The sequence below is a fragment of the Tiliqua scincoides genome, chromosome 1 (assembly GCF_035046505.1).
Source record: "Tiliqua scincoides isolate rTilSci1 chromosome 1, rTilSci1.hap2, whole genome shotgun sequence".
Classification (NCBI taxonomy): domain Eukaryota; kingdom Metazoa; phylum Chordata; class Lepidosauria; order Squamata; family Scincidae; genus Tiliqua; species Tiliqua scincoides.
The window spans coordinates 294,312,016-294,339,216 of record NC_089821.1 but is presented as its reverse complement, the minus strand read 5'-3'; the positions used below and the strand labels follow the sequence as shown (position 1 = coordinate 294,339,216).

The following is a 27,201-nucleotide window of genomic DNA, read 5'->3' as shown; positions in this document are numbered from 1 at the left end:
GACAAATAAACATGGAGGCCATCTTTCACGAGAGGGTGAGTGGCTGCTGCCCAGAGGCGGGGAAGGGCCGGTGGCGCTCCAGCTGGGGGGGGGGGGGTTGGGTTGAGGAAGGGCGAGCTCCAGCAGAGCCTGCCAGGCTGGGGAGCTCAGGCTGGGGAGCACTGGGAGGGGGAGTGCTGGGGAGCCTGTAGCTGTGCCTGTCCCTCACTCCCCACCTACCCCCACCCTGCCCCAGGATGGCCAAGGGGACAAGGAACCCCAGGGTGGGGGTGAGAGGGGGTGAGGCCCCAGGCACCCCAGAGAAGGGTTAATAGGGGTTGGGGGGCCAGACACCCCAAAGTGGGGTTAAGAGGGGACAAGGTACCAGGCACCCCCAAAGTAGGGTTAAGAGGGGACCAGGCACTCCAAAATGCGGTTGAGAGGGGTTAGTGGGGCATGTCACCCCAAAATGGGGTTGGGGGGACAAGGCACCCCAAAGTGGAGTTAATAGGGGCTAAGAGGGGACCAGGCACTCCAAAATGCAGTTAAGAGGAGTTAGTGGGGGACAAGTCACCCCAAAATGGGGTTGGGGGAAAAGGCAGAAGGCACTCCAAAGTGGGGTTAAGAGGGGACCAGGCACCCAAAAATGGGTTTATGAGGTTAATAATAAAAATGGGGTTAATATTAACTCTATATTGAGTTGATGTGGTTAATTAAAACACTTTATTACTTATTATTAAATTGAAAACTACATTACTTATACTTTATAACATATAGAGTGCAATCCTAACCAACTTTCCAGCACTGGCATAGCTGTGCCAGTGGGGCATGTGCTGCATCCTGTGCAGTAGGGGATAAGTGGGGGCATGTGCTGCATCATGTGCAGTAGGGGATAAGGCTATGTTTGTTCCCTTACCTCGGGAGTTGCATTGCCCTTACCTCAGTGCTGGAAAGTTGGTTAGGATTGCACTCCTAATTACAGGAAGGTTATGCACTGCTGGGCCATGCAGTGGGTGGGGAGGCAGAGCCTCCCTGCCAGTCCTTCGAAATGCACTGCCACCATGGGAGATGCAAGGTAAGGAGGCAGATGAGGCTCTACCTTTGCTGCCTCCCCACCCACCACTTTTCCCTGATGCGCTGCCCACTCACAGGGAAAAGGGGGATATTTAAGTTTTTTTCCAGGACATAAGGCTACAATAAAAGAAAGAGGACTTCTGGTCACCCTGGGGCTCTTAGACCTTTAAAGCTCCACACAGACCAGGGTATGTCAGGGATGTCTATTTCTACACACATGTGCCCTGGATATTGAGATGTTCAACAGAGCCTCTTCTCCATGTCTAGGCTTGCAGACTGGAAGAATTCAGTTTCTTGCAGACTGCAGGAGCTCAGCAGGGCAATTAGCAGCTAACTTGCAAACTGGAGGAGCTGAGCTCTTTGCAGTGCAGTTAGCAGCTATCTGATTTTTAAATAGCCCAAGGGCTAGAGGCAATTATTTGATCTTTCCATCACCCCGTGTTTTCATTGGAGAGTCTGCTCCATGACCCATCAAAAATTGGGATGTGACCCACCAGTGGGTCCTGACCCACCCACAGTTTGGGAAGCACTGTGGTAGCCAGAATCATTTAATACAGGCAGCTATTTCTCCAACTCGATCCCTGCATGCTGAAGGGATCATAATCCCTGCAAATAGTGGCTATGAGCACTTAACAAGGAAGTGGTCATTTAACGTGAAAGCCATGGGTCTAGTGGATGTGGCTTTGGGTTGCTGCATGTTTCATCTTTAAGGAGTGTCCCTTATTTCAGATATCCTACAGTCCATTGCAGTCCACAAAAGAGATCTTCGTTGTTGCTGCTAAATTTTCCCCAATATGTCCTCTGGAAAAACAAAACAAAACTTGCTTGCCTTGTTAATCTGGTATTGATGATATTTTGTTTCATACTTTCATGTCACGGTCATAACATGATTATGACAAAGTTGTTGGGTAATGTTTTCATCTTTTTTTAAAATGGTGGTTGCTGGGTATGGTAAAGCAGATGTGTATTTCTCTCTGAGATGCAAGCTCCACATTTCTAGACATAATTAGGATATTATTATATACTGGTTACTCCTGTGTTTCACAATAGGCATAATATTGTTATCCATGAAATGATTCACTTGAATTAGGTGGTTAGAAATGGCTTGTTAATCATTATTATTGTATCCTGTTCTTCCTCTATGCAACTCAGGATAGCATGAATGAGATGCTATATACCCTTCCAACAATCCTGTGAAGTGCATTTGACTGAAATGTTGTGACTTTCCCAAGGCCAGCCAGTGAGCTTCATAGAATTTTAAACAAGCGTTTTTCAGTTAGACACTTTGCAAGGCATTACACTGACATAGTAGCGTTCAAGTACAGATTTGTCTAGATTACTCCCAATATCCTTTCCAGCTCTGTACCTTTATGAACATCCTTATGAAAGGACTCGCTTCCTAGGTGTAATAACCTTGTAGCTAACACTGTCATGGAAGAACTAGAAATTGCCAGGCAGAAGCGAAAAGCACTTTAGGTGACCAATCCCTCAGGTTACTCCCTACATTACCCCCAACAGCTCCAGTAGGTCTTCTGGCACTGTGCCAAATGCAGTGCAGGGGGCTATAGTTGGAGGGGGTACTGATTCTTCCCTCCACGTGTAGAAGTACTTTCTGCTTCTGTACAGGTATCTTTGAATCTAAGGCACTTTCTTATGTAAACGTTTGTGTGTGTTACATGTATCCTCAATGCACAGCAACATATACAATGACTTCTTTCAAACTATCAGAACATAAACACCCAGATGGTTGATTTATGTAATTGTAGGTATTATATTTTGTCATTTTAATTTAATAGATATATCTCTGAAGCTATGTAAATCTGAATATGAGAGTGCCTAGGAAATTGCTGCTTTTGAAGTTCTTGCATGAAGAATATAAATTTAATAAAATAAATAAAAGTTAATACTTTTTAAATTAGCATTTTATCAGTTTTCAGAGGTTGTCAGGGTTACATTTAAATACTAAACAACTATTTCAAAAAGTTTATGTTAACAAGAATAAAATGTATAAATGCAGAGCCACATTATCTCTTCTGAAGTAAGAAAGCACAGCATATGAGTATAGAAACCATTTAACCAAGCCACTTATGATTGTATAATGTCACAAATATAATTGTGCCTCAAAAATGCCTCTTCCTACATGCATACTTTCTGCCAAGACATTGTCCACATCTCATTCCCCCCTCATCTAACACTTATAGTAGAATGCATGAGAAGAAGGCAGGAACATGAAAATGAAAATTTTCTTAAAACATTGTCATAGTTGGAAGTAAAACCACCCCATACACCGTACATCATATTTATTTATAATACTTCTAACCCACCTTTCCTCCAGTTTCGTGGGCACCCAGTGTGGTTTTAGAATGTTTCGTCATGAATGCTCTTCTTGAATGATTATAAAATGGTCAAGTATTTTGTACTGAACTTATAAAAGAAATAGACTGCAGATATCAATCCAACCATATTATCTCTAGTATAGTTCAGGCAGTGTTTCCTGTGTTTTTCCTTGTGTGGAGAAAGCCAATGTTGTTGACTTTCCAGTCAGTTCAGAATATAATTCCATTAAAAACTAGTTGTTGAACAAGGACTTAATTTTGCATTTTGTGAAAAGTACAGAATTGGTTTAGTTGTTTGGGCAATTCAACTGATCTTAAGCAAGAGTAGCTATAGCAGTGGTTCCCAACCTTTAGGAGACTGCGGACCACTGAGGCTAAAACTGGAATTGTCACGGACCACATGCAACCTCCTTCCCCCCCCCAAATATATTAAAATTTTTAAAACAGGTGGCCTTCATTATCCACAGGGGTTCTATTCCCAGAAACCCTCAGATAAGGAAAACCACAGGTGTCTGAAACCTGTGGTTTTCGGGCCACTTCCCCAAACCCAACTGAAACTGAGCTCTGGTTGGTCCAGAGGCTCTTATGAAGCCCCCAGAGGTCACGGGCGGATGTGCACGGCCTCTGCAGGCTTCAGAAGAGCCTCCAAAGGAAAGAGGAGCACAGCTCCCCTCACCTCTGGAGGCTCCAGGTTGACCTGCATCACAAGTTTGGGGACCTGCAGATGAAGAAATCCGTGGGTACCGAACCAGTGGGTAATGCAGGCCACCTGTAATTAGAAAAGATTTATTAGATATTTATTATTTATGGAGAAGGTTTGTGGTTTCATGCTTTTGCTGCTAGCTGTAGCTGCAGGTTGTCCATTCTCTGCCCTCTCTGGTGGTCCATGGGGGACTGTTTGCTCAGAGAGATGCTAGAAGTGATCAAAAGCGGTGTTTTTCCTGAGACCTCACAGACCACTTCTCAGAGCCTTGTGCAGACCACCTGTAGTCCCTGGACCACAGGTTGGGAACCAGGGAGCTATAGCGAAAGGTTCATGCAAAGAATGGTCAAAATTCAGATGTTATAACTTGTTGAAAAATAACTTGAAAAATATAACTTGTTGAAAAATAACTTGTTTTGTATATCGGCATCTTTAGGTAGTAAACCTCTTTGACAGGGTATTTCCTGTTCAGCCGAGTAGGAGACAGAATCATTGAAAAATTCTTGCTGACCTATATGAGAGGAAAAGATCTTCTGGTCCAAACTATAAACATCTGGATAAGTGATAAATTGACTTGAGAAGTAAAACTCAATGCAAACTACTTGCTTAAGACAGTGTTAGCACAAAATTACATTTATCTAATATTGCTATCTTGCACCTCTTCAGGAGATAAGTAGTACCGGGAAGGAAATGGTTGGAATATGGCTTTGTGCCAATTGCTGTCAGACCACTTCTCAACACCAGAAAAGAATAAAATGTTTCTTTGGTTTTTAAAACATTGCATTTAAAGAGTGAAATCATGACATAATATCATGCTTTTTTGTGTTTTAAATGTCCATTAGCAAGAAGGCTCCCTATGCGCCCAGCATTGTTTGAATAATTTACTGCAAGGAGAGTATTTTAGTCCTGTAGAGTTGTCCTCTATTGCACAGCAGCTGGATGAAGAAGAGAGAATGAGGATGGCAGAAGGAGGAGTTTCTAGTGAAGAGTATAGAACATTTTTACAGGTGATACCTTTAAAGCTATTCTTTTCTGTAAACCCCATGTTATAATAGTATCAGGTGCTATAGTCTGTATTCACTTGGCCAATTTGTTCCTGATTTCACACCTCCAGCTTATAGAGAGGGCACAGGAAGAGTGGGTGGTGTGGGATGTTCTCTAGCGTAAAATATTTATGGAGCTTAGTGTGAATAGTGGTCATTGTATTTTCCTTAGTATTGTGGAACACTCTGCTCACAGTGTGACTAGGGCTTGCAGTCCTGTATGCACTTATCTAGAACTAAGTCTGAACTCTATGGGGCTTACTTCTGTGCAAGTCTCTATTGTAAAAACCTTTCTCTTTCAATCACTATATGAAATTAAATTCCATTTAAATCAATGGGGCATGTTATGCTGTTGCTTTAAAGAAAAATCCTGGAGATTGTAGCAGAGATTGCTCCCTTCTTTCTATGTAACCAGAAAGCCTTGTCTCTCTGCTTTCATTAAAAAAACTATGGAATCACTTGGCTAGTTTGTATGAATACAATATTGGTTGAAAGCCTATGAAATGTAAGTGTACTTACTAATGTAACAAAAACTTCTCGCTGATGTTGGAGTTCAAATTCTAAGGTCTTTCCAAAGTCAGTGAGGAGAGATGAATATCAGAAAGTCTCCTTTGCTAAGCATTTCTAATTTTAAGGATTAAATAATTTCATTAAAAGTGTGCTCTGCACTGGCTCTGCCTCCTTATTTCTGTATGGCAGAGGTTCCCAAACTGGGTGTTGTGATGTGTTTCCGGCAGTGTCATGGGACCTGCACTGGCAGAGCCACTCGGCAGTTCTAGTAGAATGTGCCATGTGAAGATCCAAAGTGGCAGCCTGAGCTGCCTGCAGATGAGTTCACTGTCCTCCCTGGGCCATTTTACAGGCCGTTTTGAGCATTTTTTCCCTGTGTTACCTGGAAGTAACATGTCAGTATGTTGTGTGTCATTGGCACTTAAAGATGGTGTTTCGTCATCTGCAAGGGTTTCGTTCTCAGAACCCCCATGGATACTGAAAACTGTCTTAAACAAAATCAATAAAGACATTTTAAAACATGTCCCTTTACACAGCAAAAAACACCCTTTCTTACCAATATAGTATTGCAGAGCGGCAATCAGGAAGCCTCAGGGCTTAAAACAGTTCTGTCTGAGTTTGTGCGGAGGCAAGGACCTCCTCCTGTTGCCTTGGAACTTCCACTTTGCATTCGTTCAGCTCCAGAGTAATGGCAGTAGGTCCTTGCCTCAGCGCGAACTCAGAGCTGTTTTAAACCCTGGAGACTTCCTGATTGCTGCTCTGCCACACTACAGTGGTGAGAAAGGGGTTTTTTTGCAGTTTAAATGGGCATGGTTTTTTTATTTAAAGGTCCCTTCTCATCCATGGTGGCTGCATTGAGTCAAATCTGTCAGTGGTGAAACCATGAATGAGAAGGGTGTAATTCCAGGTTTGAAGCTCAGTGGCGTGTCGTCGGGTGGGTAAGTTTGGGAGGCGCTGCTGTATGGAATAGAATCATAGAGTTCGAAGGAACTTACAAAATAATTGAGTCCAAACCCCTACCAATGTGGGCTGCCCACAACTTATAACATCTTCAGAAGATGGCTATCCGCCTTAATCATCCTGTTTTGTTATCTTTTTAATTTTACATTGAACAGCAGCCTTCTGGAAACATGGATGACAGTGGCTTCTTCTCCATTCAAGTAAGCATTATAGTCTCAATTACTTTGGAAAATTAATTGTGAAGCATAAACTTTTGTAATGTAGTGAATTTTAGTTAGCGAATACAATCCATTTTCACATTTTAGAGCTGTTCAGGAGAAATTGGGAAAAAGTGATCATTTTGTAAAACAGATTTTATATTTCCAAATGTATAAAGAATAAATCTATGGAATGCAGAGATCTTTGGATTGCAAACGTGTGTTTGCAATCCTGTAAATACAATTTAGAACAGCCATTTTCCACCACTGTGCCGTGGCACACTGGTGTGCCGTGAGCGGTCCACAGGTGTGCCACAGGAATTTGGGGGAAAGTCATTTATTAATAGGGCCAATGGGAAATGTGAGCCCTCCACTGGCAACATGGTGTGCCTTGTCAGTTGTCAAAAACCTGGTGGTGTGCCTTGACCATTTTAGTGCCTTGTCAGTGTGCCGTGAGATGGAAAATGATGGCAATCACTGATTTAGAAGGTCAAATACCATTGATTTTGGTGAGATTTAAATATCATTGTATAAAGGTTTCACTGAAACTTGAAGTCTTCTGTGTACCATGTTTAGAAATTTGAGTTTTTGTGTCTGTTTCAAAGTGGCAGAAACTCTGGAAAATTGAATTCTTCCTTTATTTCACAATTAAATGTATTGTTATGATAAATATCTCATAACTGCAACAGGAGCAAAGTGCTGAAGCCCTGTCCCTAGTTTTATTCTGTTCCAAGTGGCTTCAGAGTGCTTTAAAAAAAGAATGAGAGGAAGAAAAGAAACCTGTGACAGCATGAGCATTTTGTCATTATAGTTCCATTTTACTGTAGTTTGCTGTCTTCCTTCAGTGTCTGAGGTGAAAGTGAATTGCTTCTTAATCTTTCCCAACAGCCTTTCTCCTAAACAGCTTTAAATGTACTAAGAAATTTGATATCAGGCAAAAAATGTAATATCAAATATGTGACATCAAAACTTTACATAAATTACTTTAAAGCTTAGCTTACTGTATTTGATAGGCCTCAATAGTTATTCTATACCCTATGTCTCTGTGCTGACCAACTTAGAATATGGGTTTTTTGTGTGTGTATGTGGAAGCTTACAACCAAGGTGGCCAATCACCATCTTGCGCTAAAAGCTTTTCTAGTCAAGTAAATTCATTAGGCAAATAACCTTTTGGTATCTTATAGATATGCATTCAGTTATTTACCTAGGATAAAATCAAATGATCATTGTACTGCTGCTTTTACAGGCAGTTCAGGAGTTATATGTGCCCTTTGAAAATCTGTTGGTCAAATTGTGTATTTGTTGTTCACCCTTAAATGTGTTTATATATGTGGTTTGCTGAATGTAGATTCATGAAGGTTGACTTTCGAATTTTCTCACCCCAGTGCTTTTCTTTTAATATAATTTTTTTCCAGTCCCAGCTTTGTGAAAACAATATTTGTTTTTATAGTGGCTAAAATGGTTGCATTGCTTAAATTTATAACTGACTGGTTTGTCTCATGAAAAGTGCTGTTTTTTGACAGGTTATAAGCAATGCCTTGAAAGTTTGGGGTTTAGAACTAATCCTCTTCAACAGCCCAGAGTATCAGAGGCTCGGGATCGACCCTATGTAAGACTTTCTTTTTAGCTCCCTGCTTCCATTATACAAAACAAATAATGCAAGAAAAAGAAACCCTATCATTTTCCTCAGAGAGTTCCTTTTGAAAATTACTATCTCAAGTTCTGGTTTTATCCCCTCAGCGTTTTCTTTTTCATATTATTGAGGCCTTACATGTCCATTTGTCCTCTGAGCCTTCATGACATCTCAGTATCTGTGGCATCACAGAATGCTGACTTGAATGGTACGTGGCATCATATCGGCTTTATGACATCACTGTGTGTGTCTGTATATATAAAGCACATATATAGATATACTAAAAGAATGCTATTGGAATACTCTGAATCATCAAAACAGATTAAATGATGAAATATCTGTGTTAATTATACTTGTATTTATTAAAATATTTTTAAATATAAAAATGGTAACAGTAGCAAAAGTGTGTGTATATGAACAGGTATTTAATATTGTGTGTGTTTTTTTTCTTTCAGAAATGAAAGATCTTTTATTTGTAACTATAAGGAACACTGGTTTACAGTTCGAAAGTTAGGAAAACAGGTGACAGTGCCTTTTTTTGTTTTCAGGAATTTATTTCAAACTTGAGCATGAGTATTGCCTTTGAGACCAGATATTAGATCATTTCAGAACCTAGAATTATAATTGGATAATTTTGGTAGATGCTTATCTTTATCTCAAAACAATAATGTCACTTGATGTTAGTGAGCTGAGGGAGAGTTGTATACAAAAGTTCCATTCCAGTGCAATGGCCCATACAACAGGAGGGGCAAGAAGATACTGTAGGCTTTTAAAAATTTTAATTTGAGGATAAATTTGTGCTCAGTTGGGACAGTGCACACAGCAAGCAGAAAACTCAATGAAATTAGTTTTGAAATAGTTAAAGTAAAGAGTTAATGACATAAGAAGAGCCCTGCTGGATCAGGTTAAAAATGGTGAGACTTTGCTGCAGCAGAATGGGGCAGGCTTGCTGGCATTTGCCCATTTTAAAATGCACTAAAATAAAACTGGCATTGGGGACAGCTGTTGCTCATCATCCCTTAAGTCACAGACTATATTTAACTTGATTCTACAAGGTAGCTGCAGTAGCAGTGTATGCTTCATCTTGGGGAAGAATTGCATATTCTCATGTGCAAATTATTAAAGCTTAGGTTCTCAGAAGATGAAATATTTCTACAGTAGAAGATGTCTTGAGAGGAGGTGTTTGGACTGCTGCCAGTTTTTTTTGTTGGCATCCTTCAGTCTCGGAAGACTATGGTATTGCACTCTGAATAGTGGTTCTGGAACAGAGTGTCCTCTCCAGTGTGTGAAGCCTGGGTAGAGTAGATAAGGAGGACAGACTGTTACCCATGCAGCAAATCCCCTCTCTCCACGTCGCTGAAATGGTCCAATGGAAAGGCAGAGGCCAATGCGGTTGGTTCCAGCGGTGTCGCAGGAGTTGCCAGAACGTGACTGTGTTCAGCCATGAACTGCCTCAGGGACTCCGGCTCCGGATTTTGCTTCGAGGTTGACTCCTGAAGCCTTTTCCATAACTGGATGTAGCCACAAGGCAGTGGAGGTTTGGGATCAGAGTTTTCCTTCTCTCAGATGAGCTGCCTTCCCAGACTGACGAGTCCCATCTACCCAGTGGCTGTTTAGTCGCCTCTTACGACAAGTACAGCCAAACCGAGGGCCTATTCTTATCCCCAGCCCCTGTATTGGCAACCTTCAGTCTCGAAAGACTATGGTATCGCGCTCTGAAAGGTGGTTCTGGCACAGCGTCTAGTGTGGCTGAAAAGGCCAATCCGGGAGTGACAATCCCTTCCACACCGGGAGCAAGTGCAGTCTGTCCCTGGTCTGTCTCCCTGGCTATGGGCCTTCCTTCTTTGCCTCTTAGCCTCAGACTGTTGGCAAAGTGTCTCTTCAAACTGGGAAAGGCCATGCTGCACAGCCTGCCTCCAAGCGGGCCGCTCAGAGGCCAGGGTTTCCCACTTGTTGAGGTCCACTCCTAAGGCCTTCAGATCCCTCTTGCAGATGTCCTTGTATCGCAGCTGTGGTCTACCTGTAGGGCGCTTTCCTTGCACGAGTTCTCCATAGAGGAGATCCTTTGGGATCCGGCCATCATCCATTCTCACGACATGACCAAGCCAACGCAGGCGTCTCTGTTTCAGCAGTGAATACATGCTAGGGATTCCAGCACGTTCCAGGACTGTGTTGTCCTGGACCCCAGCCCCTAGGGGAATGAAAACTGCTGCCAATAAATGGCCAAAAACTACACATTTATGATGCTAAAATAAGAATAGTCTGGAAAGGTCTCAGTAACTCTTCCATACACTTTCTCACCATCTCTCACCATTCTATTATCTACATGCATTTTACACACGTTATTCTTTTAAGAGTCAAACCACATGTAATGAATAACACATGCTAGCCCATTACATGTCTTTGTTCTTAAAAATAATATGTGGAAAAGGGCATCATATCTGGAGCAAAACTGCATTGAGTATAAGAAGGCTTTAATACCACAGGCCTACAAAATAGAGGGTCAGAAAAGTTTTTCCCAAACTTTATGGTGGTTTGATATGAATTTGGCATGCTGATTCAAAAAATGGCATCTGTTTTGCACTATCATGTCTAGTTTTGGAGATTCAGAGCCATGGTGTAGGCTTCCTCATGAGGAAGCTGCTTGAACCGTTCACTAAAGAGGCTATACTGTATCTCCAAAACTAGACGTGATAGGGCAAAATGGATGCCATTTTTGGAATCAGCACCCTAAGAATACCCAGGAATTGGTGTAATGTTTAAGGAAGCAAAATGTGTGTTGGCCTGTGTACTTTGCCCCCATCATTCCAGATCAGCTTGTTCCACCCCATACTATTTATTGAAAGCCTGTGGACCATTTTTTAACTGCCATAACTTTTGTGCAAGGGTGCACTCTTACATTCTCCATTTCTCTTCAGTGCAGTTTTGCTCCAGACTGATTTCCCCCTCTTTCCCCACGCATTCTTTTTTACCAGTACCAAAGGACTGAATGGGGAAATCATTTATTAATCCTAAAGGGTAGTTAGAGCTAGCTAAATCAGTAATGTAGTGTGAGCCTTTTGGATGACACATTCAAAACTAGAGAACCTATAGTGAATTTAATTAGTTGGGAGGCCATGCATAATGTACTGAAACAGTATTGCAAAGACTGAGGCCTGCCAGCCTTTAGAACACAGGCCAACATTTGTGCAGACAACAAAAATGTGTTCTGCTGTCCTCTCAACTTGGGTGATAGCCAGGGTTTTGTACTTGAGGGGTAACTATGACATAGAAGATTAGTTCTGGCAATGAAGTTTAACATTGCATTAACTGCTGTATCTGGATTTGGTTGTGTCTTGGAAGTATGCATATCGTACAACTTTCCAAGACGCAACCATTATTGATTTGATAGCGTGACCCATATCATGTTTTCTTCTGTATGTGTTTTGCATTATAAATAAAAAATTGTATATAATGCCTAGTGCAATTTTAGTTGCTTTATTATAATCTTCTTGTACTCTAAGTCAGAAATGTAAATCAGATACACAGTCAGAGGGGACTATTACTAGAACATAGGGCTGTTCAGACATCTCTCACTCCCATCTCCACTCAAATGGCAAGATGAGAAATCATAACTTACCATTCGTCTGAGTGATGTTCATGTCTTTTTTGGGGGGGCAGGGGGAAACAAAGAATGGTTTGTTACAACCTGAGATTGGAAGTTTTGAATCTTGGGATGTGAGGGGAACAGGAGGTGTGGAACACCATAGCTCATTCTTGAGCAACAAACAGTGACTGCCCCCTAAATCTTGATAAAACTGACAGCTCAGTGAAACTAAAATACTGACTTGCCTGTGGGTTTTCTAGTCGACATACTTGGGATGTGACCCTAAGGGTGCAATCCTAACCCCTTATGTCGGTGCTTTCCAGCACTGGCATAGCCATGCCAATGGAATATGTGCTGCATCCTGCAATTGGGTGTCACTCACGGAGGCCTCCTCAAAGTAAGGGAATGTTTGTCCCCTTACCTCAGAGCTGCATTGCCCTTATGTCAGTGCTAGAAAGCACTGTCTTAAGGGGTTAGGATTGCACCCTAAGAAGCATTCATTGTGTACTAGTACTACAGGGAAGGCAGGTTTTCTTGGTGTTTCTATTGTAACACTTGCCCAGTTTTTAAAGCAACTTTCTTTTTTCTGGGAGTAAGAACTGTTGCACCAGAAACAACAATATGCACAATTCTCTCCCATGTGTGCATAACACTTCCTTTGATCCCAGCCTAGCACTAACAGCTTACATTACAGCTAACAGGACTAACAGCTAACATTACAACTTATCAATATTCAGTGGAAGTGATTGATCAGGAATTTGATCACCTGAATAGCTATTTGCAAGCAAGGGATCACATCTGTTCAATTTTTCTTCTTGGGACAAGTGGCAGGTCAGCTGTTTCACATACTTCAGAATTAGGAGGCAGTAAAAATACTTGGGGCACAATCCTAAGTTTCCCTTCGGCCGGCACAAGTCTCTTGAGCTAGCCGAAGAGTGTTGCGGAAGTGCTGTAAAGCATTTTCATGCCATTCTTCAGGAAGATAGGCCGGAGCACAGACATGCGCCAGTCTCCCCACACTGACATGGGCCCCAGGGACGGGTGAGTTTGCATTGGCTGAGCTCAGCTGGCACAGGGGTCTGAGGTGGTGTGGACAGAGCAGGGAGGAGGAGGGAGGAAGGCGTTTCAGGGCAGGGGAGAGCAGGAAGTGGGTGTTCCCAGGGGTGGGCAGGCAGGAGTGGGAGGCAGGGCCAGGATCCAGCACTTATGCTGGATCCCAGCCCTGTTCCCAGGTGGCGCAGTACAGTCCCAGTCTGCTCGAATTTGTACCACCAATTTAGGTGGCGCAGATCCGAGTAGCCCCATTGGGGCTGCTGCAGCTCTCCCCGGAGTTAGGGGAAAAGTTTCCCCTTGCCTTGGCCCAAACCTCAGACAACCTGAAACTTGCACTGAATACAGTGCAGGTCCACAAGCCTGCCTGTTCCAGCGCAAGTTAGGATTGCAGTATTGTGTTTTTGTGTGAAATGAACTTATAGCAATTCTGTAGCAATTACCTTAGGCACCAACTAGGTGTTTTGCCATGTACAAAAATGGACTGTAGTCTGAATTGCATGTTTTAACTACCTTTTTTTGAAATCTGTTTTTAAAATTACAGTGGTTCAACTTGAATTCTCTCTTGACGGGTCCAGAACTAATATCTGATACTTACCTTGCACTTTTCCTGGCCCAGTTACAACAGGAAGGTAATGCTAATTTTCAAACATTGAACCTTGTCACTTGCAAGCAAGAGTAACACATAAGACCAACCATTAAGTTCTCGCAAGAAGCCTGCCTTTCTCATTTTAGTGAATAAAGCAATGAAATAGCTAAGACTTCAATCTTGTACATCCCTACCTGAGTGTAAGCCTGATTCAACACGCTGGATTGACTTTTGAAAACACACATGCATTGGTAGTGATTTTTCAGTGATAAAATAAAATACACATAAAATTGCTTTTTACATTTCTCTTTTTTGTAAGGAAAAAAAACAAAAACCCTGAAATTTGCACCAAAAAATAAGTTTTCTAACATCACTACATATTGTTCACTATAGGATGGTTTGAGCTGGACTGGGGGGGCATGGGTAATGCCTGTGGCTGCATCTGCTGACGCTATATCACCTACCTAGTACACTTTAAAGTGATTATAATTTATAAAAAATGTGCTTTTGGAATAAAAACCCATAACACCACTTTCAGCATGTATCATTTTTGTCAAAAACAAAATCTGCAAAAAAGAAGGGAAAAAAGTTTAACACCTCTATCCATAGGATTTCACTACAAGTATATTACTTAGAATGAGGGGAAACCAAAATCGCATAAAACGGGTTAATGGTATAACATATTTGTACAGGTTTTGTTTTCCCCAATACTTTCCATCTCATCCCCTAATTTCACTGTCATGTTTATTGATAGGTTATGGTCTCTCTTACTTTGGTTATATGCTTTTATTTTCTTCAGGCTATTCTATATTTGTTGTAAAGGGTGACCTACCAGATTGTGAGGCCGATCAGTTACTACAAATGATTCGGGTACAGCAGATGCAGAGGCCAAAATTGATTGGGGAAGAGACACTACAATCAAGAGATCAGAGGTAAGGTAAATAAAAACTTGTCTTTTCGTAAACGTTGAGTGTTCATTGAGAGTACTTTTAAATTCTGAATGTCAGCCAGAATGTAGAAGATAACAATAGAAGGCGGTGAGAATTTGAAACACCTCTCTGTCTCGCTCTGCCTTTCACTTGTTTTCATTTTATCTGCACAGCTCTTTTGTGTAAGCAAGAGAGATACTACTCAGCTTCTTGATAACCCAATGTCCCAACAATCTCTGCCACTACTTCCAAGTTTGTGGCTGTCTCCTGAATCCTAATCCACACGGAGCACAGAAGGGAAGTAAAGTATTCATTATCATGAGATAGTTAAGAGCCACCAGCAAGGTTGAGTAACCACAATAGAAGGTATATCCAACTTAAAATAATAAATCATGTATTAATATCTGTATGGCGTGTTCAAGAGATGGGAAGAACATTTTATACAAAGATCTTAAAGAATGCATTTGACTCAATTTATAGATTCCCATGTGAATACAACTGGCTGTTCATCTACAAGATTTATACTTGCTTTTTCATAAAATTACCGAAGTGGCTCCTACAAGGATTCCAGAAACATTGTGCTGAAAAGCAATGTGCTAAAGAGCCTATCCATGAGCCCGCTGACTTGTTTTGTGATGGCCATTTTCTTCCTGCATATTGTATATTTGCTAAAAGGCACCTTTTAATATCTAGGGAATTTCTTCCAACTCAGTTCTGCATCTAAATTAGCACAGTGATTGGATCTCTGCCTCCTTGTGTGGCAGGCTCTCTAAACGGAAACATAATGCTTTGCTCACAACATAAGACAATGGAAACTCAGCTCATTGTGACTTTGAAGAGCATTCATGTTGAATTTCCTAATTCAACAAACGAAGATGCAGGACAGTTCAGTGACTGTAGGGCAGCATTGCCTAATGTGGAGAGGGGAGTTCCTTGTTCTCCCTAAATTCTTGAGATGAAGAAAATTTATTTCCTATCATCTTCTTTCGGTTGTGATTAGGGTAGAGCTAGAAATTTTGAATCCATAGCTAGAGGTGTTTGTTTCTTGTGAGTAATCGTAAGTCTTACTAACACAATGAACTTCTGAGTAAAAAAAGTCGTTTTCAAACACCTCTATCCATGTTGTCTTCTTGTAAGTGGCAGTATTAGTTACCACAGATTCTGAACTTTATGCTTTGAGATCCTTGAACTGTGATTGCTATTTTGGTTATTTTTTTGATGCATTTTCTCTGTTACCTTTGTAATTTATGAAAATCTTAACTTTAACACTGAATGATGTTCCTGTTGCTTTTAAAGTGTGGCAAAAAAATTTTTTTAAAATTTGCATTCAACTGAAAATATCAACTTCTATCTTTTGTAATCTCTACCAGGGTACAAAAAACAGACCTGGAACAAGCACTAGATGTTAACCATGCCTTTGATGGCACAGGCATGTTAGATGAGGATGAAGAAAATTTCCAGAAAGCACTTGCTCTCAGCAGACAAGAAATTGATATGGAAGATGAAGAAGCTGATCTCCGTAGGGCCATTCAACTTAGTATGCAAGGTAAAATACTTTTAAAAAATATATATGTCTTGCAGCACAATCCTATCTTGTCCTGAATCGGGCAAGCCAGGAGGCTTGTCCTGTATCCAGCACAAGATAGAAATGCAAAGTGGCTCAGCCAAAGGTAAGGGGAAACTGTTCCCCTCATCCCTGGGTAACCCACTGCAGCCCCTGTGGGTCTTCCCAGACTTGTGCTATTTCCTGAGTTGGCACAAGTCCGAGAAAAGCGGAGTGACTTGAAGCCACTCTGCACTGCATCCCTGCACTATGGGGGCTGGGATCTGGCATAACAGCCGGATTCCAACCCGAATCCCGCTCCCCACCCATACCCGGGGCTGCCCTCCACCCACCCTCCCTCCTACCTCCTCCCCGCTCCACAAATCCTTGCATCAACCAAACTTGGCCAACACAAGGCTCACTCCATTGACACAGAGGCTGAATTCAGCCTCCGCAAGCCAACATGCCTCTGTGCGCCCGCTCAGCCGACTCATGAGGAGGCACAAACGTGTCTTATGGCACATTTGTGACCCTCCTGGGCCAGCACCAGGGACTTGTGCAGACCCAAGGGCAAGTCAGGTTTGCACCCCTTTCTGGGCCAGCATAAGGGACTTGTGCCGACCCCAGGGCAAGCCAGGTTTGCACCCTTGGGGCACAATCCTAACTTGTACTTTGGCTGGCCCAAGTCCCTTGGGCTGGCCTGGGAGGGTCACAAACATGCCTGCGGAGGCTGACAGAAACCTCTGCGCCAGCTACTTCCCACTGCCTTGCATCAACTCGGATGAGCAGATGTAAGGACGAAAGGTAGGGGAGAGGGAGGGAGGTGTTCCTGGGTGGGGCGAGGGCAGGTGGTGGGCAGCCCTGGGAGCGGGCGGGTGGGAAGTGGGAAGCGAGGCTGGAATCCAGCAGTTATGCTGGATCCCAACCCCCGTTCCCAGGGAGAATGGAGTGGATTGAAGCTGCTCTGCTCTCTTCAAACTTGTGCTACCTCCAGAGGTGGCGCAAGTCCGAGAAGACCCATTGGGGCCAGCGGCCCTTACCCAGGGGTAAAGGGAAAAGTTTCCCCTTGCCTCTGGCTAAGTCTCCTGGCTCGTCTGTTCCAGCACAGGATAGGACTATGCCCTTAGTCTTATTCATTCATGTCTGTCATCTATAGTTTTGTGTGGGGTGAACGTAAATATTCAGTGATCTCAAGAAGGTGAATTGCCTTCTTAATATGGTCTTGATAAACATAGTTTTTATCAGCACTCTCCTTCTGTCATGCAGTCTAGAATGAATAACACTTGATCTAGAACTTATTTTAAACTTGAATCAAGTTTAGCTATCCTCTTTTTAACTCAATTTGTCCCTGCAATGGTGTTTGTCTTCTACTTTTAGGAGGCCAACGAAGTGGCTTCTCAGATTCCTGTATGCAGAACACTCCACGTTTGTCTGCAACAACAAACCAGTCTGAATCGCTTACCTCAGAAGAGCTTCGAAGGAGAAGACAGGCCTATTTTGGAAAGTAATATAGACTTTTCTGGAGTGGAGTTTGTGCATACCACAGTCACTGTATGGCATGACCTCTTCCAGTCTATGATTAGTTTTTAATAACAGTGAGAATCTAATTCTAAAAAGAAGTTTTTTTAGCCTTGTTTTCATTCTCTTAGAGTGTTCATTCTTAGCATTGCCATAGAACATATAAAACTATTTTTACCAAGTAGCAGAGTAGCACATAGAAGTTGAGAAATCTGGAAAAATGTTTGATCTGTATTTGTGGCTAAGTAAGCCTCATCACTTTGTGTGAAAAAAGCCAGCATGGTATAGCATTTAATCAAAGACTGGGGAGACCCGAGATCAAATTCCCATTCAGCTATGAAGCCCACTTGTTGACCTTAGGCCAGCCTCATGCTCTCAGCCTAATCTCCCTCAGGGTGATTGTAAGGATAAGAGGGGGAACTGACAGGACTGTGTATGTCGCCTTAAGCTCCTTGGGGGAAGACTGGGATATGGATAAAAGTTTTCTCATTATAAATTCCCACTATACTATAAATGTGTTCTTTGTGTATATTCACTTTTTCCAGTAAGTCTTGGATCATAATGTTTTCTAATGTTAACATGGCCACCAGCACTTTGAATTGGGCTTAAAGTGTACTAGTAACCAGTGTAGCTCTCTTAGTGCAAGTGAGTTAGGCACAAACTGAGGTGTCTTTGTAAAGTTTTGTAAGTTTTTCAGAATATGGCTGCACCAGCTAAAATTTCAGAAGTCTTTTAAGGGCAATCACATGTAGGCCATCTTATAATGTTCAGGTCTAGATGTCAGCACAGCATGGATCACTGTGGCTACACTCATTGTCTAGAAGGGCTGTAACTGGCACATCAGCCTCTGACTTATCAGTGGCATTTAAGTATATAAATTCTAGAACAGAAAGATTCTTGAAATAGTTGTTCTGACAAAAAAATTACTTTCTTGTCAGGTCCAAGTTAATAACTTCTAATATATCTTCAGAAGCAAGTATTTTAAACTGTTAAAGACAGAGAGTCTTCCTTTCTGTTGTACATCCATTACGGGGCCATATAGGTGGCTTAAAGTCTTTTAAAAAGTCAAATCTAAACAACCAGTCAATAAACATAACAGACGAAACAGTGATACAACTTAAGGAAGGCCAAACAAAACAGAAGGGCTAAATTGGGGTGGAAGTTAGGGAAACTGCCACTGAAAAGGTGCTGTGCCCCAAGGATCAAGCAAATGTTCACCAGTATTGCTTTCTGGTACCTACCTGGCATTTGTTACATTAACTAGTACAACTGTTTTCCAAAGACAGGGACCAAGTCTGTTGTTTAAGTGCATGTACATAAATAAGTAGTATATTGTCTTGCTGGCTTATCTTCAGAGTTCACAGATTAATGGTACTTCTTGAATATTTTCCACATTATTATCATAGATATTTTTCCAATTTGTGTGTGTTAGAAATTTATAGATACTTAATTTTACAAAAGGTCTCTATTGCTGATCACTGAATAAGAAATTTGCTAAGCCTATCACTCTATGATCAGGTGTCCACTACTTATCTTAAAACGAAAACAATTCCATCTTTTCCAAGAAGAAAAAGTAAACCAGCTAAGACCAGAAAGAAAGGCAAGGAGTGGTGGGGATATTACCTTTTTCTAAAGGGGAGGTGGTAACTTGTGTGTGTGTGTAAAATATTTGTCCTTATTTTACAGCCTTATCATTAAATTCTTCATATTTTGATTCTGTTTAAATTAATAATTGATTTTTTTTAAAGACAACAGCAGATGCATCAACAGCTTCAGAATCCAGAACTCCATGATGTACCGACCACAAGTTCAAATGCACTAGGGACTGATCCAGGTGCTACTTTTATCCCTCATGATATATTTGATGTATTATCTTGCTCTTCTGTCCTCTTTAATCCACATGATTGATTTTTTTCCCCCCTTTCTGGTAATGGATAAAAAGTTCTCTGATTTTAATGATAGATCACCTTTAATGGGCTTAAAAATATTTCCTATTTGGGAAGATTTGGTATGATTCTGTAGTTGAGAGAATGTTATGGGTCATCTTGCAGGCTACCCGCTATTTGATTCTAGCCAGTCAAGAGATTTTCTGATTATATATGTGAGGGGTACCCCGAAAAGGGGGGGGGTCTTAGGGCGTCATCTGATGGGGTGCCGAGGGTCGGCTGGATGGTCTCATGGGACCCCTGGGTAGGTGTCCACCTCCCTGGGGTTCCTTGCAGGGGAAGCCTCAGACCAAGCCAGGGGGAGGGGGTTCACAACACCCTTCTCCTCCTCCCTGGAGGCAGGACCTGAGGCCCTTGGTCTTCAGGCAGGGGCTCCAGCTCCAGCCTCTCCCTCTGTAGCACTGCCTATCATCACAGGCCTCCCTGCTTTTATCCTCCCCAGCTACACCCTCGGCTCCTCCCCTTCCTCCCTCTCTAGGCTTAAAGGGGCCCTGACCCTGGCCTGCTTCCCTCCTCTTTGATGGTTAATGGTGACCCGGCCCTGCTCATTGCTCTGGTCAGGTGAGCCCTGGGGGGATGGTCTCTCCCACCCAGCTGCCTTACGTCTTTCCTGGTCAGCTGGAGAAGTGGTGGTGGCTCTATGGCCAGGCAGTTCTGCCCCTGGTCTGCAGCCAGGTAAGGCAAGGGTCGGACAAGGGCTTAATCCCTGACACATACATAAGACATTTCACAGTTCATGTAGGTCAAACATTTCAATATATACATTATACATTAAACATTTCACCTTTCTCTGTTTTATACAACTCCACTGACACACATAGAGAAAGGGGAAGTGTCTGTGGTCATGGAAATCAGTAATAGCCCACTTCCACTGCCACCCCAACTTTGTTCTCTCTATGACAACTGTGTCCAGTTATTATTGATCTTTCTTTCTCTTCTTGCAGCTATCTCCTAACTGTCTTGGCTGCTTGCTAATTCCTACCTCTTTTATTCCTGTTTCCATACAGTCCCTCAAATCTGCCTGCATGCCTCAGTAGTCTCGTGAAAGAACCACGGTCTAGACTAGAGCACCATTGTAAAAATTTTCCTTTCTTGGAATTCTATGAATTACGTTTGTTGAGCCAGAGAAATCTCTTTTGTCCTACTGAAGTTACATTTAGTAGCAATGCTGAAGTCCCCTCTTGCAGTTGGATAAGCAATTGGATACATGCTAAAAAACAGAACTTTCAGTTGCTTTTGGTATTATACAAGCATTAATTTTATTGGTTAAAGGTAAAAAGAATTCACAAAAAATAAAGGGAGACATGATATAGAAGTTGTCTTGTCTGTTAAGATCAGCAGGGAAGGTCCTCCTCTGTAGCCCACCAATCTAGGATAGTGGTTTGCGTGGGACCCGGGAAAGAGGCTTTTCTGCAGTTGCACCAAGCTTCTAAAACTCCCTCCTGAGAGTTGAGCCTGGCCTTGTCTTTGCTAAGATTTCTGCCGGGAAGCTAAGAGGCTCAGGGTGGATGGGAGGGCTTTTTTGAGCACATGAAAACTGCATGCTGGAGCTCTGCCTGCCAAGCTGCACCTCCTCCTACTGCTTGTGGTGTTGCAGTGCAGGTCTCACTGCTAGGAGGCGGGAGTCTGGGGGTCCTGTGGGTACCATCGGACACCATCTCAATTATCACTGGTTGAGAAACACTGATCTATGGGTGATGTTTGTCTTTTTTAATCCCCCTGAAGAACTATGTGTGGGTTGTTTTTTTTTTAAATTGCTACTTCAACTGAGTTTTTTTTTCTTTAGTGTACTGTTCTAAGTCACCTTGGGCATAATTTTTATGTTGGAAGGCGGTACTTAAAATATAATGTGCTGGGTTTTATTTATCTCCTTGTTTCCTGCCAGGAGGTGATATGAGTGAAGAAGATATGCTCCAAGCAGCCATGAATATGTCTTTGGAAACTGTTAGAAACAGCTTGAATGCAGAAGAAAAGAAATGACAAAAACCCATATTTTTTTTTATTCTGTCTAAACATGAAATCCTGTATTAATCCTGTGCGGGTGGCATAAAGGTAGGGTTCATTTCACTAATGTACTGAAGCAGGTTATAGCCCTAAAATATATGGGGCTGAGGATCAGAATTAAAGGGTGATATGTGTGTAGCAAAAATAAAATGGATCACTTGAAAGGTTTTCGTTTTGCTGATACCGATAGTTTGAATCAAGTTGATTGAGGCCCTCACATGAGCAAAAAGTTATCTGTATATCCTAAATATCTCACCCAGCACTTTTTTGACCCCATGCATTAATTCTTTGCAATATCTGCAAATAGTTTTATGGGGCAGCTACCCCAATCAGACATGACTGATTTTTTGAGTATTTTTGCTTCAGAGTAACACCAACTGTCCATACCTAGATACATAGCAACCCCTCACAAATCATCCTGAGACTCATGTATTGGGATAGTGCTAGACATCTGCAACTTAGGTATGCTTAAAGGAATTCCAAGCACTTCTACTGTATCCCAAATATTTTAAAGACTGAATCAATATAGTTTGATTCAATATAATCTGAGAATAATTCTCCAAGCATTCAATTGCACAGTAACCTAATAAATATAATGTTGAAAAGCACTTCATCCCTTTCCAACACAGAAGTCTGTAGTGGATCAGATTATTTCAAATTCTTTTACCGTTATATCTGAAAATCACAAAAAGATCTGTTGAAGTTCTGGAGCTGATCTGTTAATCACATTTTGTCAGTTTTAAGGACTGGAGGAGATATGCAAACCAAACAAGCTCATCTTGGCTTTTATTGAAAGACTACTTTTAAACTATAAAGGTAACACCAGTTCCCCTCCCTTCTTTTCAGAAGAGATATTTTCTGTTATACCTATTCCACTAAATTTTGGGCAATCCTGGCCTCAAAGCAGCCAGTGGTGTCTCTAAGGGGGTGTGCGCCACACCAGGTGACATGTATGGGGTGGAGGGAGTGACACAATTACTAGCCAAAATTTTTTAAATCCTGGTATTTTGAATAATACTATCATGTTATATTTCAATTGTGTCATTTCATGAAGAATGCAATGAAACAAATCTTGTTGATATATCTCTATTCTATCAAAAGTTAATAGCCAAAAAACCAGTGGGGCTGGGGTAACGGTACATCACCATGCCCATTGCCCAGGGCATTGCGTTGCCCACTGCATGGGAGGAGGTCCATGATAGGGGGTGATGCGCTGGCCTTCCACACTGGGTGACACAAATCCTAGTGACACCACTGTTTCCAGCGCAAGCTATCAGTGGTCACTTGGATGTTGGTTGACTAAATTGAAGAAGTGGTGAGGTATTTATAATGTATAGTAACCTTAATCCATATTTTGTGGTATAGGAATTATTTTCTGATTCTTCTCCTTTCTGTCTATTACTGTGTTTTCTACAAGTATTCAAGCTGACTGGATGAACACATGTAGCTGCCTTATACAGTCAGACCACTGGTATATATAGCCACAATTTACTTTGACTGGCAGCAGTTCTCCAAGGTGTCAGTTAGGGGCCTTTCCAAGCCCTGCTATCTGAATTCCTTTTAAGCCATTTCTTCCCAATGTTGCAGATATGCAACAAGGATCGAATGTATACACCTGTGGACTAGGCAGAAATGGGTTAACTGGACATGCTGGGAGTTGAACCTGGGACATTCTGCATGCAAACCATATGTTCTCCCACTGACATCCTTCCCAGTATTCTAGGCTGCAATTACAAGTAAGGAAGCTGAGAAAACAATTCAATGCCATGACTTCAGTGCCACGTTCTTAATGTGTATACCTGCTGTCTGAAATGAACCCTGCACTGTTACCTATGTGTTAAGAATGGATATTCATAAATGAATGTGTGTGGGTGTGTATTTTATCACATGTTAATGAATGTCTTCTACCTGTTAGAATTTTGCAGCTTTTCATAATGGCCTTTGTTCATGCACCTTACAGTTTTTTCTATCATTGTTTCTATTATTGAGAAAAATTAGGGAGCAAACTTTGCATGCTAGTTTTATTCTGTTGAATTATACATTGATATAGAAGATTACTGTGACAGGGTGACCAAATTTGGCATTCTGTGTTACGAGAACAACTTTAACATGTTCATTTTTTGGTTTTTTTTTTTTGTAACTGGTGCTTTTAGCATGCATTCTGTTTACATTATGCATCTTATGACTATGGTGTTGGATTTCTACAGTGTTCAAACTGTATTCTGCCATAGGCATTTGCCAGACATCCCAAGAAAATCTTTCAAAGCTATGCATTAATTTCTTTTGCTAACTTGCAGAATTACTATATGGTTGTACCATACTTGTGGGTCATCCCTAGTTGCTGAATGATATTTGTGGTACTTTAAAGAATCATAAAGTTCAAAAAACAGATTTTGATAAAAATTTGTTTACAATAATGTTATTTTAGATGACTTGGCTACTAGAACAAAATAGAAACAGGCAACACATCTCACGTTCTTGCATGCTTCCTTTTTATTGACTTCTGCAAAAACCATTGCATACCATCGTATGAGTAATGGGATTTGACCCTGAGATTAGCATTGCTTTTAATAATGCACTTAGTGTTACCATTTTTCTGTGCTTCTGGCAGCATTGATGGGCCTTTCACAACTTGATTTTTTCATAGCAAGAAATTATCTTGCTGGATATCAACACAGAGTTCTTACTTAAATCAATAGCATTGGTTTCATCAAGTTACCTGCATTGGTTTATGTTTTTGTTTTTCTGCTTTCACAATATTACTTGAACCTAATAATGCAAAAGGATTCATATAAAGCATGACATGAAATCAGACCAGTTTGTAAAAATCATAATTCCATGTTTTCTTTATACTTTTTCAATAAATGGTATTCCTTTGGACAAAACACAAGTGAAATCTGGATGAATTTTTCCTCTTTTTGTTTGGGTGTAGATGCCCAGGTTTTAAAAAAATACATGTGCTATATTAGTTATGAAGAGTGCATATAGTTTTCAAAAATTACTTTAAAATATCCTGCAATTTAAAATGATATTTTGGTTTATTTTAAAGGATAAAACTGCTGGAAAACTGTTTCACTACAGAACTCACATAGCACTTGTATTTCTGCAACCTTTATGTTAAAATACAAGAGGCTTTCTGAGACAAGTCTACAAAAACTAGTTTTAGAATGCTTGTGAAAGGTTTGTGATTGCAGGCTTTTGCAATCATCAGGCTTTTAATCATCAGTGCTCAATCAATATAATCCCTAGTTAGGTAAATATATAGGGCAGGGATGTAAAACATAAGGCCTACAGGCCCCTGAAAGCCATTTATCTGATTGATAATTGATATAACAACAACAGTATTTATATACCGCTTTTCAACAAAAAGTTCACAAAGCGGTTTACAGAGAAAATCAAATATCTAATGGCAACCTGTCCCAAAAGGGCTCACAATCTAAAAAGATGCAACACCAGCAGACAGCCACTAGAAAAGCCACTGCTGGGGTGAGGTGGGCCAGTTACTCTCCCTCTGCTAAATAAAAGAGGAGATCTGATATCTCTCCCAGATTGATAATTGGGCTCTCTCATCTTAAAAATATGCACATTTGCACATTTTCTCTTCTGTCATTTGCAACTAATGAGTTTCTGTGTGAGAACAAAGTGATTATTTCTGGCCTTCATCTTCTTAATGATATCACTTTCTGCTTAAAGTCACTTCCAGCCCTCAGCTGGCACCATGACTGCTAACTTAACTTTCTTTATGAAATGAGTTTGACAATTTTGATAAAGGGGATTATGATGATAGAACACTTTGAGGAATTATTCATCTTTAGTTTTTAAAAATTACATGATTTTTAAATTTATGGCTTTGTATGCTAATTTATTAATTAACACTACTATCTGATAGTGACTGGGTATTCTGGTTAAACTGTATTTATTTTTTGCCCTAGTCTAATTGAAGCATTTGGAGAATATAGGATCTGTTCTGGCAGAAAAGATGGAATAGGGCAAATTTAAATTTCATAGGTAATCGGAAGTCCTACTCTAATATTTAGGTTGTTTATAGGTGTCTCTTTCACATCCTAGCCAACGTCAGTGGTAACACCAGAATTTCATTGTTTCTACCACCACCCTATCCTCTCCCTGTCCATTTGGACTGCTCAGTGGAACTGTACATGTAGCCATAAACCTGTTATCTTCCAGTTCGGAATTATGTCAGCAGTACTCCTATTGTACAAGGGACTCCTTTTCTGTGACTAAGGAAGCATTATTCCTTAACTCCAACTTGCTCTCAGCTCAATGATTTTGGAGGTGTGTGTGGTTCCTGGATGGTCTTCTTGAAGAAAACAAGAGTAGTGTTTGAGATGAGGGGGAAATTGTGGAAAAAGCCCATAAGTTTAATGCTGAGCCCTGGGAAAAAAGAGAAATCTTGTGTGTGAATATAGCCTGAATAAGATGAGCCAAGTGTAATAAGCTTCATTCCATTATTTGTGAATCACTTAAGAGACTGAGAGTGATTGTTTCCAATTTAACCAGGAGGGGAAGAATAAACACAGTGAAGGCCCACTTTGCCATTTAGATCCAATACTCAGAATGTGTTTCCTGCCTAGAAGCAAAGAATCAGTGGTAGTAGGTATGCATGCCTTTCATAACCAGAACTTACTCTCTTGTAAATTGTGAATTTGTTTTGTAAATAAAATTTATTTTAAATCCTGTTGCTAACAGTAGACATCTTCTTCCAAAGCTCAAGTGTTTGGTCTGTCCTCTTATGATACTGGCAGTGTGGGAATGAATTATGAAGGGAAATTATTGCTCTATTTTCTGACTTGATTATTGAAAGAAATATGACTTTCGTTCCTAGAACAATGAATATGTGAGTACACTGCATAAATCTCAAAGAGAATGAATATCAGTAAAAACAGTTTGGGCATTTACAGTAGCTGAAATGCTTGTTTAATACGGCTAAATTTTCCAGAAAATGTTACATGGAATCAGTGTAGACTTGGATTACTCCACAGATTCCTCATATTCCCATTTTTGTGCTCTAACCTGGAAATGTGATGGTAGTTTAGAAGAGCCTCCTAGTCCTGAGAATCTTGTGTGACTTATTTATCTGAATGATTTATATCCCGCCTTTCCCATGCCAAACCAAATGCCCAAGACACTTACAAAGCTTCATAATCTGTCAACAATAAGTAAAAAGAAAAACATCAGAGCATTAAAACATTGATTCTGACATTAAACACTAAAACATTAAAACAAAGCAAAACAGAATTTTGTAAAACAAAGCAAAATGTTTATGCAGAAATTATATTTATTTTTTCTTCAAGATTTTTATGGATAAAGTACAATCAAAAACTGGGTCAGGAATTATAACAAAGTCTAAAACAAAAGGGCATACAAGTCAATAATGACACAAAAGCATTGAGTGTAGAATTTTCCTTGCCCTTTATACCAGTTCATTGCAGCCCTCTGAAGCACAGGGGGAGTCTTGCTTTCCACTTAGCTAAAAAATCATTAATCAAAGACCACATTACTGACATGGGCCCACGGCAGAAAAATATCCTGACTCTTAAGGCCTTTCTTCCAGACCCTCTACCTGGGAAAGTGGTACAGGTG

The 27,201-nt window shown here is 41.0% G+C and overlaps 1 protein-coding gene across 4 annotated transcripts; it reads left to right on the top strand.

Annotated features, from left to right (window-relative positions):
* On the top strand, positions 1 to 26,290 carry ATXN3 (ataxin 3). Of its 4 annotated transcripts, none has more exons than XM_066628491.1 (11): positions 1 to 35; positions 4,935 to 5,099; positions 6,764 to 6,805; positions 8,326 to 8,411; positions 8,891 to 8,957; positions 13,616 to 13,703; positions 14,460 to 14,592; positions 15,960 to 16,135; positions 17,510 to 17,636; positions 19,399 to 19,484; positions 21,482 to 26,290. In XM_066628491.1, the coding sequence occupies exons 1-11, from the start codon at positions 12 to 14 to the stop codon at positions 21,574 to 21,576; spliced, it is 1,089 nt and encodes a 362-aa protein (XP_066484588.1). In that variant the 5' UTR covers positions 1 to 11; the 3' UTR covers positions 21,577 to 26,290. The 4 variants fall into 4 exon arrangements, with proteins under 4 accessions (XP_066484588.1, XP_066484580.1, XP_066484597.1 ...); XM_066628483.1 differs by having other exon boundaries at positions 6,761 to 6,805; XM_066628500.1 differs by lacking the exons at positions 17,510 to 17,636; positions 19,399 to 19,484; positions 21,482 to 26,290 and having other exon boundaries at positions 6,761 to 6,805; positions 14,460 to 14,597; positions 15,960 to 16,027.
* Positions 26,291 to 27,201: the final 911 nt, after the last annotated feature.

Bases quoted from the DNA above. Each gene is read 5' to 3' on its own strand.
- ATXN3 (XM_066628483.1), top strand. From the start codon at position 12: ATGGAGGCCATCTTTCACGAGAGG. The intron at 5,100-6,760 runs GTGATACCTTTA...TACATTGAACAG, and splicing joins AGTATAGAACATTTTTACAG to CAGCCTTCTGGAAACATGGA. The intron at 13,704-14,459 runs GTAATGCTAATT...TATTTTCTTCAG, and splicing joins GGCCCAGTTACAACAGGAAG to GCTATTCTATATTTGTTGTA.